The 19,358-nt window shown below is 38.4% G+C and overlaps 1 protein-coding gene across 1 annotated transcript in view; it reads left to right on the top strand.

The window, feature by feature from the left end:
* LOC150089109 (spliceosome-associated protein CWC27 homolog) overlaps nucleotides 1–19,358 on the top strand; it is a 334,415-nt gene that overhangs the window by 279,328 nt on the left and 35,729 nt on the right. The window contains exon 9 of the mRNA XM_090390329.1: nucleotides 10,712–10,812. Within this exon, the coding sequence (XP_090246455.1) occupies nucleotides 10,712–10,812 (101 nt within the window). The remainder of the gene's footprint in view (nucleotides 1–10,711; nucleotides 10,813–19,358) is intronic.

Here is a 19,358-nt window from a genome sequence, read left to right as displayed (position 1 = left end):
CAATATGTTTAATCTTTTTCTCACAAACAACCCTTCTAAGTACACGGTCGAAGTGAGAAGTTCTTTAGGCACTTCAGATCACAACTTGGTGATTGTCTCTTCTCCAACGGAACCTTTATCTCATGGCTATTCCCAACCTCGTATTGTTTGGCATTACAAGAATGCAAAATGGGATGACCTGCGAGACTTCTTTTCTTCTTTTCCTTAGTTGGATTACTGTTTCAAAACTTCTGATGTCAACTTTTGTTCAGATCGTGTCAGTGAAATTATTCTTGCAGGAATGGAATGCTTTATCCCACACTTTGAGGAATGGAATCCTTTATTCCACTTTAAAATCTCGTCCTTTATCTAAACCTTCGTTTTCCAATAAATGTGGTAAGGCTGTTCAAGAGAACGTTGCATGTCGTAATTGGCTTGTTTCTAATTCTTCAGTTTCATTTTCTGCCTACACCAAAGCTCGCAACAGTTCTAAAGCAGTTATTAATCAGTCCAAACTACAGTTTGAACAGGCTAAGAGTAGAAAACTTTCTTCTTGCCTTAATGGTAGCCGAGCATTCTGGTCTCTTGCCAAAGCTATTGGCCGTAACTTTTGCCCATCTCTGCTCCCACCTCTGTCCAAGCCAGATGGTTCTGTTGTCACTTCAGCCAAGGATAAAGCTGACCTGCTAGCATCCCATTTTTTTCCCAACTCATATATTAATGATCTTGGTAAAACACCTCCCACCATTCCCAACACGCTCCATTCAATGCCTCCTGTGGTCTTCCATCAAAAGGATGTCAGAAAGATTTTGACGAATCTTGATGCTAAGAAAGCTCCAGGTCCCGATGGTATTGCTCCACTTGTTCTCAAAACCTGTACTCCTGAACTTACTCCTATTTTTTGCCTCCTTTTTTCACTTTCTTATTCCCAAGGTGTTTTTCCTTCTGCTTGGAAATTTGCTCATATCCAGGAGGGATTTGTCACCCCTAAAAGGGGTGACAAATCCCTCCCATCCAATTATCGTCCCATTGCAATTACTTCTACTCTTTCTAAAGTAATGGAGAAATCAATTAACTGCCAACTCTTAAACTACCTAGAAACCTTCCATCTGATCAACGATCGCCAGTTTCGATCCACTGGTGACATTCTGGTTTATGTTACCCATTTATGGACTAATTCAATGGAAAGGTTCGAGGAAACACAAGTAGTTGCTCTTGACATCTCAAAGGCTTTCGATCATGTTTGGCATAAAGGTCTTCTAAATAAGCTTTCATCTTATGGTTTGCCAACTGTTTTTAGTAATTGGTTATCCAGTTTTCTCTCTGATCGCTCACTGAGGGTGATAGTAGATGGGTCTCTGTCTTCTAACTTCTCCACTAATGCCGTTGTCCCTAAGGTTCAGTTCTTTCCCCCACTCTTTTCCTCTTGTATACTAATGACCTTCTTCCATTGACTGGAAATCCTATCCATAGTTTTGCCGATTATAGCACATTGCATTCCACTTTCCATTTTGAGAAACCTTGTCCTGCTCAATCAGCTTCAACTTCTTTAAAATCTGCTACCAATTCCTTAAATGCCGATCTTCAGGTAATTCTCCAGTGGGGCAGAGACAACTTAGTTGATTTCAATCCTTCTAAAACTCAGTCTTGTCTTATATCTCACAAAAAGGATTCTTCTGCTCCTATGCTTATCTTTAGTGACACTCCGATTTCTAAACAAAATGATATATCTCTTTTAGGGATTAATCTCTAATGACTTGTTCTCTCTCTTGACACAAGCAGATTACAAATATTGCTTCTTCTGTATCTAAAAAACTTGGTTTTCTCTTTCGCTCTTGGCTTTACTTTTCTTCCAAACAGCTGCTCACTCTGTACAAATTGCAAATCTGCCCTGCCATGGAATATTGTTCCCACATCTGGGGTGGTGATAGTAGATGGGTCTCTGTAGAAACCCATCTACTATAGTAGAGAGGTTTTGGGGTGGTGCCCCAAAACCTCTCTCAGGCTTCTTGATTCCATTCAGAAGAGGGCAGTTAAGTTAATTAATGACTCATCCCTAGCAGAGTCTCTCCACTCGCTGTCTCATAGACGTACTGTTTCTGGTGCATGCCTCTTCTACAGATACTTCCATGGGCACTGTTCTTCTGAATTGGCTTCTATAATTCCCGCTCTCTCTTTCAAAACAGTCCGAACACGTGCCACCACCAGCCAATATCCATTTACTGTCCAACTTCAAACTCATAGAACCAACTTTTCATCTTCCTCGTTTATTAATTCAACTGCCGTTTTCTGGAACAACCTTCCTTCATACGTATTTCCTGAAAATTATAATCTATAGAAGTTCAAGTCCAATGTCAACAAATATCTTCTTTTGTCTTCTCAACCTCCAACCCAAGCACAGTACTGAGTACTATAGGTTCTAACACCTCTCGTGTTTGGGGTTTACATAAAAAAGAAAAAGTTTGTAAATTTAGTATATATAATCAGAACATAGAATGAATCTTGTAGGAAAAAAATTCTGAGAAAAAGTGAATTAATTTTAAAAATATAAGAAAATCACTGAATTTTTTTACTCATTTTCCCATAAAAAAGTTGAAAAAATCAAGTTAAAAGTAATTAATTTTGAAATGATTTTTATTTAAAAAAATATGTTCTGATGAATGAGAAAATATACTCTGTATTGAGTAAAATGGGTGTTAGAAACTTAAAAGATATTTGTAAATACTACAGATTTAAATAGGGAAAATTTAATTAATTCTATAATGCAAAAAACTTTTACAGAAACAGTAGAGTTCAATATATTCTTTAAAATAGAAGTATTAGTGAATTTGAACATTGTTGCAATAAAAATCCATTTCATAGTTATACAAGAATAAGAAATAGAGAAGCTTTAATTGAATTTATAATGAATGGAAAAGAAATGTGGTAAGAGAGAAAGACAAATGTATACTAGAATATCTGGTATCATCATCAGCCATTTTCATTGTCCAAGTTTGCAGACGATACAAAGGTTGGCAGGGTTGTTAAGGACAATACTGACGCTATGCTGCTGCAACAGGATCTGGAAAGGTTGAGCAGATGGGCTGAGAGGTGACAAATGAAGTTTAACATTGACAAATGTAAAGTACTACATATGGGAAACAGCAACCCCAGAGCAACATATCAACTCTGTTGTACTACATTGACAGTGATAGAGAATGAAAAGGACCTGGGGGTAATTGTGAAGGCAGATATGAAGTTCTCTGAGCAGTGTAGATGGGCTGGAAGAGTAGCTCATGGTGTCTTGTCAATGATATACAGGAATTTTTCTAACAGGGATAAGGAGGTGAATATTCCCTTGTATAAGGCAATGGTCAGGCCCCACCTTGAGTACTGTATACACGGCTGGAGGCCTCACATCAAGAAGAATGTAGAGCTGCTGGAACGAGTTCAGAAAAGGGCAACAAGCTAAGCGAATGGAACAAAGGGTTGCTCTTATGAAGAAAGAAAGGCTTAAGTTTTGCAAATTACAGTGTCTGAAGACTAGGCACCGGCGAGGTGATCTGATAGAGATGTATAAAGCCTTGAATGGTTTGAGCATGCTCAATGCCGATGGGATTCTTCCTCTTGCCCAGAATAGTCACCTGAGAGGGCATAAATTCAGATTGTAGGATAGATGTGTGGAAATTTGCCTTTAGCCAATGGGTAGTTGGTTGGTGGAACAGACTTCCATCCCTTATTGTAGAAGTTGATAGCGTAAACAAATTTAAGGCTCAGCTGGTATTTCGAACGAACGAAGGGGCGAAATGGAAGTGTTTTTTTTTTTTTTTTGACTGATGCATAAACTTTCTTTCTTGCATCATATGCCTCTACTAATGCTAATTTTCAATTCACTGCAGGATGAAGAACTCTCCAGCAACTTTTCCGGTTCCTTCTGTTTTGTGCAATGGCCATCCATTTACTACCCGTGAACTCTTGAATTTCATTTGTACATCTCTGTTGTTGTTGTGTACAAAGTTTCCTTTTAGCTGCTTTTGGGTGCCATTCTGTTATTTTCTTAGTCCATCTGTCATAATGTCTTCAAGCTAAGTGTCCTGCCCAAGTCCATTTCAGTTCTTTAGATTTGATAAGAATGTCTTTTACTTGAGTTTGCTGCATAATCCATGTGTTTCTCTTCATATCCAACAGTCTGATTCCTAATATAATTCATTCCATTCATCACCGTGTAGTTTTCAACTTCTCTTCCATTCTATTGGTGAGTTTCCAAGTTTCACTACCATGAGTCATGGTGGGATAATGAACATTTGTTCATTATTTTGTTCAATGTTCATGTATAATAATGAACATTTGTTCATTATTATACATTTCAGACAAATTGGGCTATTGCTCCTCAGTATGGACTTGGTGCATCATGGCCTAAGTCACCTTTGCCCCATAAAAACCTAAATCAGATCAAATTAAAGCTTCTCAGCATATGATAATATTTCCTGAATGCTATTTATCTGAAATTTATTCTTCTCGCCTTCCAGCCATTTATAATTATTACAGCTAAAACTTGTCCAAGATAAGTATATGAATCCACTTTTTCAGTTTCTACTTCTTCAATGATTATATCCCTTCCTGTGGCATACTTTTTCATCATTACTTTGTTTTAACCATATTCAGCTTTAGTCCAAAATCCTTACTAACTGCATAACTGGTTAAAATATTCCACTAATTCTTCAGGATCATGGCTTACAATCACCATGTCATCTGCAAGTCATAAATGGTTTTGTTACTCTCCATTCACATTGACTCTTTTCTGCAACCAATCAAATCTTTTGAAAGCTTCTTCAAGGGCAGTAGTAAACAATTCTGGAGATATTGTGTGTCCTTATTGAACTGCTTTCACAATTTTAAATATAATACTGTCTTTGTCTAGTGTAATAAAGGAAGTGGCCTTCTCATATATTTTATTCAAAATTATAATGTATGGGGTGTCTATATCTTGTCTTTCCAGTTCCTGAAACATTGCCTTATGCTGTATAGAGTCAAATTCCTTTTCGTAATCCACAAATGGCATTTTGTAATCATGCAAAAAATGAATGGCATTTTAAATTCATGTAAAATGCCAAGGATAATGGCATTTTATATTCATTTGCTTTCTCCATTAGTTGTGAAATTATGTGAAGGTGATCCATAGTTGAGAATCCTGGCCTAAAGTCAGCTTGCTCTTTCAGTTGATTCTCATCAAATATCCTTACATTATCTGTTAGTAATGACCCTTGTGAACAACTTGTAGTTGTGGGATAACAAGCTAATTGGTCTATAATTTCAAATTTATGATTTATCTCCTTTCTTATGCAGCAAAACTATGATTCCATTATTCCACTCCTTAGGCATCACACCTTTTGTAATGCATTGTTGAAGAGTTTTCATACTAGTTTTTATGCCAGCTCTTGCCAGTTTCTGTGTCATGTCTCTGCCTCCCAGTTTTAAGAACTCTACAGTAACTTCATCTTCCCCTGGTACTTTCTGATTCTTCATTTTCTTCAACACATTCTACCTCATCAGGAAGGATATTGGGTATGTTGTATGTGTTACTAATTTGTGATCCATCTTCCCCACTGCTGCCATCGTTCCCTTGCTCCTTGTATAATTTTCTATAGTTGTCTTCTGATATTTGAATTATGCCTTCTCTGCTATTCATAAGTATGCCATCACTATTCTTCAATTTCAGTATCATTTGTCTTTCTGTATTACTGCTCATGGCTGCTGATTTAAGTCCTTTGTTTTCCCTTAGTGCTTGTTCTACTTTCCTTGTGTTAAATCTTGTCCTCTCTGAGTCTCTTTCTAATGGCTTTGAATAACTCAGTATACTCAATTTTATCCTTGTCAGTGTTTATCTTACTCTTTATTTGTTGTCTTCGGTTCATCATGACAAGTGTTTCTTGACTATTTTTTTCTTCTTTGGATTTCTTTTTACCAGTCAAAAGTTCATCTTCATTCATTTTACTATTCCTCTCAGAACCTTATAGACCTAAATCAGGTCTTCTTTAAAGTGCCTTGTTGCCTGCATATTTGATGTCCTTTCTTATAGAGGTGCTTTTTTTATCAATTTCACCAAGCATGTTGCCTGTCTTTGGACCCTTTCAAGAAGCCATGTGTTTCTTTTGGCAGGGTTTGCATTCTTGAACATAGGCTTCCAAGTGCTATCTTCCAGTTGCCTTATATTGTATCATTAGCATTAGTAGAGGCATATGATGCAAGAAAGCAAGCTTATGCAGCATCAGCCAGAAAGAAAAAAAAACTTCCACTTCACCCCTCCGTTCATTCGAAATACCTGTCCAGCTGAGCCTTAAATTTATTTAGGCTATCAACTTCCACAACAAGGGATGGAAGTCTGTTCCACAAACGAACTACCCGCTGGCTAAAGGCAAATTTCCACACATCTATCCTACATCTATCTTTCAGTTGATCCTCATCAAATATCCTTACATTATCTGTTAGTAATAACCCTTGTGAACAACTTGTAGAGGTCATAAATTTGAATTTATGACCTCTCAGGTGATTATTCTGAGCAAGAGGCAGAATCCCGTCAGCATTGAGCATGCTCAAACCACTCAAGGCTTTATACACCTCTATCAGATCACCTTGCCGGTGCCTAGTCTCCAGACACTGTAATTTGCAAAACTTAAGCCTTTCTTCGTAAGAGCAACCCCTTGTTCCATTCACTAACCTTGGTGCCCTTCTCTGTACTTGTTCCAACAGCTCTACATCCTTCTTGAAATGAGGCCTCCAGACCTGTATACAGTACTCAAGGTGTGGCCTGACCATTGCCTTATACAAGGGAATAATCATTTATCCTTGTTAGAAAAATTCCTGTGTATCATTGATAAGACACCATGAGCTACTCTTGCAGACCGTCTGCACTGCTCATAGAACTTCATATCTGTCTGCACAATTACCCCCATGTCCTTTTCATTCTCTACCACTGTCAGTGTAGTACCACAGAGTTGGTACATCCCTGGGGTTTCTGTTTCCCCTATATATTACTTTATATTTGTCAATGTTAAACTTCATTTGCCACCTCTCAACCCATCTGCTCAACCTTTCCAGATCCTGTTGCAGCAACATAGCGTCACTAGTGTCCTTAACAACCCTGCCAACCTTTGTATCGTCTGCAAACTTGGACATTAAGCTTGATATACCATCATCAATATTATTTATGAATATAGAAAACAATAATGGACCCAACACTGAACCCTGAGGGACTCCACTATAACATTAGTCCATGATGAGCAGTGTCCATTGATTACCACTCTCTATCTTCTCCCCCTCAACCGCCCCTTTATCCCTAGCTGCAATTTGCCTCCAATGCTACACTGCTCAAATTTGTGCAGCAGTGTTCCATGTGCAACAGTATCAAAGAGCCATTCTAAGATCCAAGTATATAATATCAAAGTTATTGCCTGCATCCAGTTCTTTTGTCACTGCATCATAGTATCCAATCAAATTGGTCAGGCAAGACTTCCCCTTAACAAAACCATGCTGTGTCCGAGCTATAACTGAAGTCTTGTCTAGACTATCCTGCAGTGCTTCTTTAACCAGTGCCTCCATTAATTTTCCTAGAACAGAAGTTAAACTCAGGTCTATAATTATTTGTGTCAGCCTTTGATCCTCCTTTGTGAATTGGGGTCACATTTGCACAACTCCAATCTGTGGGTATCTCCCCTGAGTCCAAGGAAGCTCTCATAATTATGGCTAAGGGTTTGCTTACTTCCTTTGCTGCCTCCTTTAATATAACTGGATAGATCCCATCCACCCCAGGTGCCTTTCTTGTGTTTATCTTCAACAATTTATCCTCCACTTTACTCTCAGTTATTACAAGATACTCTAGCTTAATGCCAGAGTTGGATACACCTCTGGCATTCCCCTTGCTGAATAATTCCTCATGTGTTTATGTCAATGCAAAATATTCATTTAGTTTGTTAGATACCTGAGCAGGATCATCAACAGTTGAACTATTAATATCAAGTGGACCAATCTGATTCAACCCCTTCCTTCTAGAGTTTACAGAAGTAAAGAACTGTTTGCTGTTTTTCTTTGCATCTCTTGCCAAAGATTTCTCGTAATCTACCTTCGCCTGCCTAACTTCTTTTTTAACTTGGTTAGAGATCAATATATCTATCATAGTCTGCTGTGTCACATTTTAATTTATATGTATCCCAAGCATTGTTCTCTGCCTTATGTCTCATTAGTACATCTGACATCCATTTAGGCCTAAACCTTGAGCAATATTTCTTAGTTGGTATCTAAAGCCTAGTAGCTTCCAAGATAAGTTCTTTGAATGTTTCCCATTTTGAATTTGCTGTTGGTAACATCATCAGTTGGTCCCACTGTATAGAATTTAAATACTGTCTCAGACCATCATAGTCGCCTTTACGAAAGCAATAACCCTTCCCTTTACCCCTGATGGTAGTTACTTCTTTGAGTAAATCCCACTTCAGCACACTGTGATCATTGCCACTTAGTGGTTCCTCTATTTTTTTTTTTTTTTGGTTTTTTTCTTTTAGGAGCATTAGCAACTAAGGCCATATTGCTCCGGGATATGCGGTGGTCATTCGCTGACCTTTCCACATCCTCCGTATTTGGTGGTGACGGGCTCGAACCCCGGTCTAATCAAGAAACGTGTGCTACGCACTGTTGCTCCTTCCCACCTGGCTACGGAGACGCAGGTTCCTCTATCTGCAGATTCTTAATGCATGAAGAGTCACTACTGATAATCAAATCAAGAGTATTAATCCCTCTAGTTGCCTCCCAAACATGCTGATGTAGAAAACAATCATCCAATAAATCCACAAAAGCCTTGCTAGTGTGTGAGTGAACAACCCACAAATTCCAGTCAATGTCTGGGAAATTAAAATCCCCCATTATAAGACTCTCTGATTTACTGGCCCACTCTATTTCCCTGTACAGTTTCTTATTATACTCATCAGAGTCATTAGGCCTATAGCACACTCCTACTCTCAATTTTGATCTCCCAGTGCGTATGTCACACCAAACTGACTCGACACTGCACTGTCCAGCGATGTCGACTGGCTTCACTTCCTTGGATTTTGTGTTTCTTAACTAATAGCATAACCCTTTCTCCCTTCCTATCCTGTCTATCCTTTCTGTAGACCTTGTACTCCCCAAATTCCAGTTCTGCATTCCTTATATCTGTGTGACACCACATCTCTGATATCCCAAAAATATCTGCCTTTGACGCTTTGAGCAATATCTGAAATTCATCAAATTTATTCACTAAACTCCTAGCATTGGTGTACACTGAAGTATACATGCACCTGTTCTTTTTCTTAGCTGCCCTAACACAACCCATGTGTTTACTTGTACTGCAATGACTCCCAGCAGTCTCTGAAATATCCTGCATGTTTTTTTTCCAGGCTTCTGCTCATTCCAATAGAAGCAGTGCAAGAATCACTTTCACCTCTGCCAGTGGCTACTGTTAATCTATTAGTCCTTGTATACCCCCAAGCTTGTAGTTTTCCGACCCACCTAACACTGCCTCGATAGCATCAGCAAATATTCTTGCACCCTCTCTATTTAAGTGTATCCCATCCCTGTAGAAGCAGTTCCTTCTGTTAACAAGTACAGACCAGGTAGAAAAAAATTCTACCCCTGGAGCCTTGCACAATCTTTTCATGGCCGATTATTACAACATTCCTATCTTCTTAGCTATTAGCAAACAACAAATCAACCACAGAACACATGCAGTTTATAGACATTATATATGGTTCAATATGGCCTAAATTTCTGATGCATCTAACACTTAACAACAAAACAAATGTTCAATAAATTATTAATAGCCCCCCATGATCCTTTCTTGCCACCTATCTGCCTTGCTCAGAGAACCTCATATCTGCCCATATCTTAACTTCCTAAATCTCTTTCCATGGAGTTTTTAGTTCAACTCACACTGAAGTTTGTAAGTTATTTGGGGTTGCTATTCCCAAATTTAAGACTTGTAAGTAAAATGAATGAGGGAGTTGCTTTCATTGTTAAAAATAATTCGTGTTGGGACCATAAATTCAAATTACTGGGAAAGAGGTTAGACTGAATTGTTGGGAGTTTTCTTTCAGCTGGATAGGTGTTTATGCGAGGAAAGAATTACCTGGGTACTTTATTTAATTTTATTTTTTTCTGGGCGTTGGAACAAAGGCCTGGGGCTTCATTTCACCATATGGCTATTACTAATGCTAATAGAAGTAAAAATATTTTGAAAAATCCAGTAAATGAAGTGAACTAAAAAACGAAATAAAGTAGAAGCAAAACATAAAATATTCTGCTATCCAGACCTCAGTGAATGACATCAAAAGGACACAGAAATTCAGTAATCCTTAAATCCTGCCATAGTCATGTGCCTGTTACAACCTATATTAGTAATATCTAATAGTTAAGAATCAAGCTATTAAATAATGCCAGATAATGTCCTTTTAAGGGAAACAACCTGATTTTTGAAGGGAAATTTGTTAGAAATGAATTTGAGGAAGAAGGATTTTTTTATTAAACTGTATCTGGGTGCCTACAAATATTCTTCTTGATTTCAATGCAGTATAGTGAGAAATACTTTTATTGTAATTCCTGTGTATACTGTATAGTATGTATTTTCTTGATGACATTATTCATTTGGTTACCATAATTTTTTTTTTTTTAACGAATATGATATCACACCACTTAGTTTTTTTTTTTTTTTCTTTTTTTTTTTTTACAGAACAAGATAACAGTGTGCTGGCACAGTTTCATCAAGATATTGAAAAATATAAAGATAAGAAGAAACTTTTACCAAGTAAGGGAGCTGGAAGAGAAGAACAGGTTAATGCCTTATAATTTCATCTTATATATATTTATAATGAAACTGATCAAATTAATAAAGTCATTATTTTAAAGATAATTCCAGAAATAAAACCTGGGAGTTTCTTACAGGTACAGTTTTTATCGTGAAAGATGGGCCTGTGAATTCATTCCCCCACCCAAAGGGAGGAAAAAGATGAAGTTTATATTCAGTTTCTTAGAACAGTAAAATTTAGATTTTCAGAATAGTAAAATAAGATCAGAGATATTTGCTTTCCTCTGGTTTTCTCAACAAAATTATATCTAAATCTTATTCCTTAAAATAAATAAATAAAAACTTCCAGTTACCAGATTCCTGACATATTTCTGTGCATGTTGCTGTTTCATTCTACTTCCCTTTATAATGTGGCTGTTTCTGTGTTAGTTGAGCAACTGGAGAAAAAGCACCCAACTCAGTTCATTTAGAAGTTTACCCATTGATATTCTTGCAACAGAAGTCAATTAGCCGAGTTGTACCCTGGTTATTTCTAGGTTTCTTTGAATGTCTCTGTTATTTGGTTTTTAGGAGCATTAGCAACTAAGGCCATATTGCTCCAGGGAATATGCGGTGGTCATTCCCTGACTTTTCCGCATCCTCCGTATTTGGTGGTGACGGGCTCGAACCCTGGTCTAATCAAGGAGCGTGTGCTATGCACTGCTGCTCCTGGCCTCGGAGGTGCCCGAATGTCTCTGTGCAGTAATGCATTAGCTCAGACCAAAATTCTTTAATTCTTCGTTGACAATTACTATGCTCTGAGTCATCTACAATAATTGGCATAACTTGTTTAATTGTAGATAGTGGTCATTTGTGCCTGTATCCTGTCCTTTTCATGTGACACATGTCTCGGGAACTGTCATGTTTTCCCTAGGAAATTTGCATTTTCTCTATTTTCATGTTGATAACACTAATTTCGTGTTGTTAGAGATTTGCCAACACTGAGTGTGCACACTTCAGTCTTGGCATTTTTGTTGTTTCAAGATGATTCGCTGTGGCATAGAAATATAAAAGTATATACAGTAGTTGACTTGAGAAAAGGCCATATTATTATATATGCAGCATATAGCAGTAAAGAAAATTCACACTTCATTGCAGTGTAACTATAATGAAGGGGTAAAGGGAAGGGTTTTTGTTTTGTATAGGTGATTACGGTGGTCTGAGACTGCATTTAAATTCTATACAGTGGAACCAGTTGATGATGTTACCAACAGTAAATTCAAAATGGGAAGCATTCAAAGAATTAATCTTGGAAGCTACTAGGCTTTTCACACCAATTAAGAAATATTGTTCAAGGTTTAGGTCTAAATGGATGTCTGATGTATTTATTACTGTATTTATGTACCTTTACGTAAGGGAAAGGGGATAGTAATAAATACACAGCTGGTGTATTTATTACTATCCCCTTTCCCTTACGTAAAGGTCCGATCTGGTTTGTCCTGCTCTTCTTGGCATTTATATATGTGAAGAATTCTTTATCCCCCCCTCTTTGCTCTGTTTGCTAGTGATTTCTCATAAACTGCCTTTGCCTGTCGAACCTTTTCTGTGGCTCTATTACACATCACCTTGTAGTTGTTATAGGCTTCAGTACTTTTTCTTGCTCTGTAACTTTTCCATGCCACCTTTTTCTGCTCAAGTAATGTCGCAACTTCACTATTCATCCAACTTGGAACCCTTCTCGTAGAGTATTTTTTTAATGGTATATACGCATTCAAGGCATCTGTGATTAATGTTTTAAAAGCGTACCACAGTTCAATTGTATTCATTCTCTGCGCGATATCTACCCAATTAATAGAGGCCATGTAGTACCTTAAGGCATCGTAATTTCCTTTTCTGAAATTAAAACCCATTCCTTTGCCTTTAACTACTGCTACCTCTCTCGTCATCATCCACCGTACAACTCCGTGATCACTTCCTGCTACTGGTTCCTCTACTGTCAGCCCTGTTATGTCATCTGATTCATGTGTGATGATGAGGACATCCATTTAGACCTAAACCTTGTAATTAATGATATTGAAATTTTGCAAGATTATTTAATGAAAAAACTTTCGAGCCTACAGACCAGTAAGGCTCCTGGAGTTGATGGAATATACCCTATAATCTTAAGAGAGGCGGCAAGCGAGTGCATTGAACCATTGAGGCTAATTATGCGAGCATCACTAGACTCTGGGGAGATTCCCTTGGATTGGAAAAGTGCAAATGTATCTCCCATACATAAGGGTGGCTCTAAAAGTGAAGTGGGAAATTATCAACCTGTTAGTCTGACTTCAGTAGTAGGGAAAATCATGGAGGCAATGATGAAGGGTGGAATTCAGGATCATTTGGATTGAATTGAAATTCTCAAGGATACTCAGCATGGTTTTGTAAAGGGAAAATCATGTTTAACAAATCTGGTTCGCTATTTCGAAAGGGTCACTCACGAGCTGGATTTAGGGAATAATTTCGACATTGTTTATTTAGATTTCAGCAAAGCTTTTGACTCAGTCCCACATGAGCGGTTGCTTTATAAGCTGGAACAGGTTGGAATCACTGGGAAAATCCTTAGATGGATAGAAGGATGGCTTCGGGGCAGGAGGCAGAGGGTTGTGATAAATGGCTATTCCTCAGATTGGGTTGATGTAAGAAGTGGGGTTCCCCAAGGATCAGTATTAGGGCCACTGTTGTTTTTGATTTTCATAAACGACATTGATGAAGGGATAGAGGGCGTGATGTCTAAATTTGCAGATGACGTTAAAATTGGTAGAGTAGTTAATGATCACTGTCAAGCTGAGCTTCTTCAGAGAGACCTAGATAGACTTCAGGAATGGTCAGAAAAATGGCAGCTGTGCTTTAATCCAACAAAGTGTAAGGTACTACACCTGGGAAACAGTAATCCCAAAATAACGTATTCACTTGGTGAAGTTCAACTAAACCCAGTACTGGAGGAAAGGGACTTGGGTGTTACGATAAGGTCAGACATGAAATTCTCTGAGCATTGTAAACAGGTTGCAAGGAAGGCCCATGGTGTCCTATCGATGATCTATCGAACTTTTGCAAGTAGAGATAGGGACGTGATAATCCCATTATATAAGGCTTATGTTACACCACACTTGGAATACTGTGTTCAAGTATGGAGACCGCACCTAAAGAAAGACATCGAGCTTCTTGAAAGGGTGCAATGAAGGGTAACTCGCCTCGTGAGATTGGCAAAAGGGCGTCCTTATGAAGAAAGACTTCGAATATGTGGGTTGCAGAGTTTGGAAACTAGACACCTTAGAGGAGATTTGATTGAGGTGTTTAAGGCTCTGAGAGGCATCAGTAAAATGAATGAGGACGAAATTTTCAAGATTATAAATGATGCTAGAACTAGGGGACGTAAATTCAAGTTACGGGGGGAAATGTTTAGATTGGACTGCAGGAAGTTTTATTTTAGCCAGCGAGTTATAAATTACTGGAATAAGTTGCCTTCATGGGTGGTAGAGGCCGACAGTTTGGGGAAATTCAAAGGTCATCTGGATAGTACTTTCGGGTAGGGAAGTGCATAGGATGATAGGTTTAATTTCCTTTTTATTTATTTTTTATTTTATTATTTTTTTTATTTATTAATTGTTATTTATTTATTTTTTGTTTTTATCATTGTTTTGTTCGGATTTTTTTTTTTTTTTTTGGCTGGTGCAGCATAAGCCATAGGCTTTCTTGCACCATACGGCCGTTACTAATACTAATACTAATACTGATGAACTAATGCAACATGTGGTAGAGAAGAAAAATGCATGGGATACATATAAATTTAACAGGTGACACGGAAGCCTACGATAGGTATAAGTTGGTCTGTAATCAAGGCACAAAGGAGGTTAGGCAGGCAAAGGCAGATTACGAGAAATCTTTGGCAAAGGATGCAAAGAAAAATAGCAAAGAGTTCTTTAATTATTGAAATTCTAGGAGAATGGGGATGAATCAGATTGGTTCAATTGATATCGATGGTTCAACTGTTGATGATCCTGCTCAGGTAGCTAACAACCTAAGTCAGTATTTCATCGACATTCACACATGAGGGGTTATTGAAGGCGTTGAATGCCAGAGGTGAATTAAACTCTGGCAATGAGCTAGATGATTTTATAATAACGGAGAGCAAAGTGGTACCGGGGGTGGATGTGATCTATCTGATTATATTAAAGGAGGCAGCAGGGGAAGTAAGCAAACCCTTAGCCATAATTATGAGAGCTTCCTTGGACTCAGGGGAGGTACCCATGGACTGGAGATGTGCAAATGTGACCCCAATTCACAAAGGAGGATCAAAGGGTGACACACCCTTTGATCCTCCCCTTATCAAATATTTGACCCTTATCAAATAATTTTGATATCATATACTTGGATTTCAGGAAAGCTTTTGACACTGTTGCGCATGGAAGACTACTGTACAAATTGGAGCAGAATGGTATTAAGGGTAAGTTGCTACAATGGATAAAAGGATGGTTAAGTGGGAGAAGACAGAGGGTAGTAATCAATGGGTGCTGCTCTTCGTGGACTAATGTTATTAGTGGAGTCTCACAGGGTTCGGTGTTGGGTCCACTGTTGTTTTGTGTATTTATCAATGATATTGATGAAGGTATATCAGGCTTAATGTCGAAGTTTGCAGATGACACAAAGGTTGGCAGGGTTGTTAATGACAGTAATGGCAGTGTGCTACTGCAACAGGATCTAGATAATTTGGGCAGATGGGCTAAGAAGTGGCAACTGAAGTTTAACCTTGACAAATGCAAAGTACAGCATATGGGTAGAAGTAAACCCAGAGACGCGTACCAACTGTGTGGTACTACACTTAAGGTGGTAGAAAACGAAAATGATCTGGGAGTAATTGTGCAGTCAGATATGAAGTTTTCTGAGCAATGCAGACAGGCTGCTAGGGCAGGTCATGGGGTTTTGTCAATGATATATAGGAATTTTGCTAGCAGGGAAAAGGAGGTGATTGTCCCTCTGTATAAGGCAATGGTCAGGCCACGCCTTGAGTACTGCGTACAGGTCTGGAGGCCTCATTTTAGGAAGGATGCAGATTTGCTTGAGCGTGTACAGAGAAGAGCAACACGATTGGTGAGGGGAATGAAGGGATCCTCTTAAGAAGAGAGGCTTAAGTTCTGCAAATTGCAGTGGTTGGAGACTAGGCACCTGCGCGGTGATCTGATTGAGGCTATAAGGCCTTGAATGGGTTGAACACCCTGAATTCTGATGGGATCCTTCCACTTGTTCAGATTACCAACCTACAGGGACATAAGTTCAAATTAAGAAAGGACAGATGTAGAATAGATGTGCGGAAGTTTGCCTTTAGCCAGCGGGTGGTTAATTGCTGGAACAAACTTCCATCTGTCGTTGTGGAAGTTGATAGGTTAACTAAATTTAAGGAGGAACTGGACAGGCATTTGGAGGGAATGGTGTAATTTTTTTTTTTTTTTTTTTTTTTTTGGCTGATGCTGCATAAGCTCATACACTTGCTTTCTTGCATCACGTGCTACTACTACTACTACTACTACTACTACTACTACACATAATTACAGACCTGTTAGTTTAACTTCTGTTCCATGGAAATTAATGGAGGCACTGTTTAAAGAAACACTGCAGGATCATCTAGACAAGACTTCAGTTATAGCTTGGACACAGCATGGGTTTGTTAAGAGCAAGTCTTGTCTAACCAATTTGATTGAATACTATGATGTGGTCACAAAGGCACTGGATACAAAGAATAATTTTGATCTTATAAAGCTTTTGATACTGTTGCACGTGGAAGACTGCTGCAAAAATTGGAGCAGTGTGGCATATGGAGGCAAATTGCTGCTAGGGATAAAGGGATGGTTGAGTGGGAGAAGACAGAGAGTGGTAATCAATGGACACTGCACTTCTTGGACTAATGTTATTAGTGGTGTCCCCCAGGGTTGAGTGTTGGGTCCATTGTTGTTTTCTTTATTTATTAATGATATTGACGATAGTATACCAGGCTTAATGTCCAAGTTTGCTGATGGTAAGAAGGTCAGCAGGGTTGTTAATGAGAGTATGCTGCTGCAACAGGATCTAGAAAAGTAGAGCAGACGGGTTTGAGAAGTGGCAACTGAAGTTTTGCATTGACAAATGTAAAGTACTGCATTACATACCTATGCTGACGGTGGTAGAGAATGAAAAGGACCTGGGGGTAATTGTGCAGGCAGATATGAAGTTTTCTGAGCAGTGCAGATAGTCTGCAAGAGTAGCTCATCCAGTTTTGTCAATGTTGTACAGTAATTTTGCTAGCAAGGAGAAGGAGATGATTATCACTTTGTATAAGGCAATTGTCAGACCACATTGGAGTACTACATACAGGTCTGGAGGCCTCATTTTAGAAAAGATGTAGAGCTGGTGGAATGAGTAGAGAGAAGGACAAATAAATTGGTGAATGGAACAAAGGGTTTCTCTTACAAAGAAAGGCTAAATCCTGGAACTTGCAGTGTCTGGAGACTAGGCACCTGCAAGGTGATCTGATTGATGTGTATAAAGCCTTGAATGGTTTGAGAATGCTCAGTGCTGATGAGATTCTTCCTCTTGCTCAGAATAATCGCCTGAGAGGGCATAAATTCAAACTGAGGAAAAACACTGGTAGGATAGATATGCAGAAGTTTGCCTTTAGCCAGCAGGTGGTTGATTGTTGGAACAAACTTCCATCTGTCGTAGAAGTTTGACAGCTTAAATAGATTCAAGGCAGAACTAGAGAAACATTTGGAGCGAGTGGATGGATGAAATGAGAAGGGTTTTTTTGGCTGATGCTGTATAAGCTTGCTTTCTTGCATGTGCCTTTATTAATGGTAACTGGTTTTATTTATATCACACCTATCTTTACTGACCGCGGGTGCCATGCAAATTTGAGGTCAAGCAATATTTCTTTGATCTGTAGAGTGCTGTTCAAAAGTGACTAAAGTTATTTCTAAGTTCCTACATTTCTCTTAGCAGTCTTATTTTTAAAACTGTCCTATACTTGTAAAGCCACAAGTTAGAACACAGAAAGGAAACTCACCTTTCTTTATTTTTCCATATATTTCTAGTTCCACTAACCGACCAACACTTAAACCGCTTGACCTCCTAGTAGCACTGCTGCTGCCTCCCCGTGGTGAGGCCAGAAACCTTGGCAGAAAAGTCGTCTTGCCAAGGGCAAAAAGGAGGTTAAATACAGACCATGTTGACATGAAAATGACAACTCAGAGTCAGAAGAAGACTGATCGGATGGAACAACCCTGCCCATCCCAATAACCAAAAGCAGGTTATTTATTTTTTCACATTCACCCTTACATTCCCACCCCTTTTAAGATGTTATGAATGCCAAAAGTATGGCCATTCTCAAACTATAGTAGAGGAACTGCTGCGTTCTACATCACGGCTAGCTCTAAGCATTGCTGCTTAAAAACTACAATAGTGCAAAAAATCTCATCAAACTCCTTTGGAGTTGCCTCTTTCTTGTGGGTGAGAGTTGCTTCACCTCTACAATCATTGGCAGCTTCATGTCCCTGTTGGGTATCTGAGTTTAGAAGATCATTATTCCTAAGTTCTTTGGAATGGGATTCAATTAATTCTTGAACATTTTGGTCATCTTCCTCATTAAAACAAAGGTCCTTTCTGATGTTAGTTATTTCTTCAATGATGCCTTCCATTTCTTTTGGAAAGCCTTTAAATTTATTTGCATAGTTAAGAAGAAGATGCTTCCACACAGCTCTCATATTGCTCGATGTAAGTTCAAGCCATGCCTGGTGAATGGTTTCAATGGCACATTTGATGCTCTACGTTTTCTAGAATTCTATCAATGAAATTGTGTTCTCTCTGTTGCTTTTATTGCCTGTTTAAAAGTCCTGAGGTAGTAAGTTTTAAAAGTTGCGATAGGCCCTTGATCCATCGGTTGCAGCAAGGAAGTTGTACTAGGTGTTAAAAATATCACTTTGATATTTTCAGACAAGGAGTCGAGAGCAATGGGATGACCAGGAGCATTGTCCAAAATTAATAAAGCTTTAAAATCAAGATTATTTTTTCTGCAATAATTTTAAACTGTTGGGCAAAAATAGCCTCTGAATCATTCTTCGAATTGAGCTTTAATTATCCATGCTTTCTTGTTAGATTCCCAAATTACAGGGAATTATCCTTGATTTAAGCCTTTAAGAGCCCTAGGATTCTGTACATGATAAATGAGCATGAGCTATAATTTTAAATCTCCGTTAGCATTACCCCCTAGTAAAAGTGTAAGCCTATCTTGGTGACTTTATAACGAGGTTGTGATTTTTCTGTTTTACTAAGAAAGTCCTAGAAGGAATTTGCTTCCAGAACAATCTGGTTTCATCGACCTTAAATATTTGTTGATGACTATAATCTTCCACAATTTCCTTCATAGTGTCTAGATATTTTTGAGCTGCCTCTTTAGCTGAGCTTGCAGCTTCACCTGTGATTCGAACATTATGCAAGCTGGTTCTTCTTTTAAACCTCTCAAACCATCCAGAACTAGCACCGAATTCTCCATTTTTCCCCTTTTCATTTTCTGTGGCCTTTTCTT

Source organism: Mastigoproctus giganteus, chromosome 2, assembly GCF_048544385.1.
Source record: "Mastigoproctus giganteus isolate SK-2022 chromosome 2, ASM4854438v1, whole genome shotgun sequence".
NCBI classification, from domain to species: domain Eukaryota; kingdom Metazoa; phylum Arthropoda; class Arachnida; order Uropygi; family Thelyphonidae; genus Mastigoproctus; species Mastigoproctus giganteus.
Note: the sequence above shows the minus strand (reverse complement) of the source record. Positions and strands in the feature narration are given on the sequence as shown.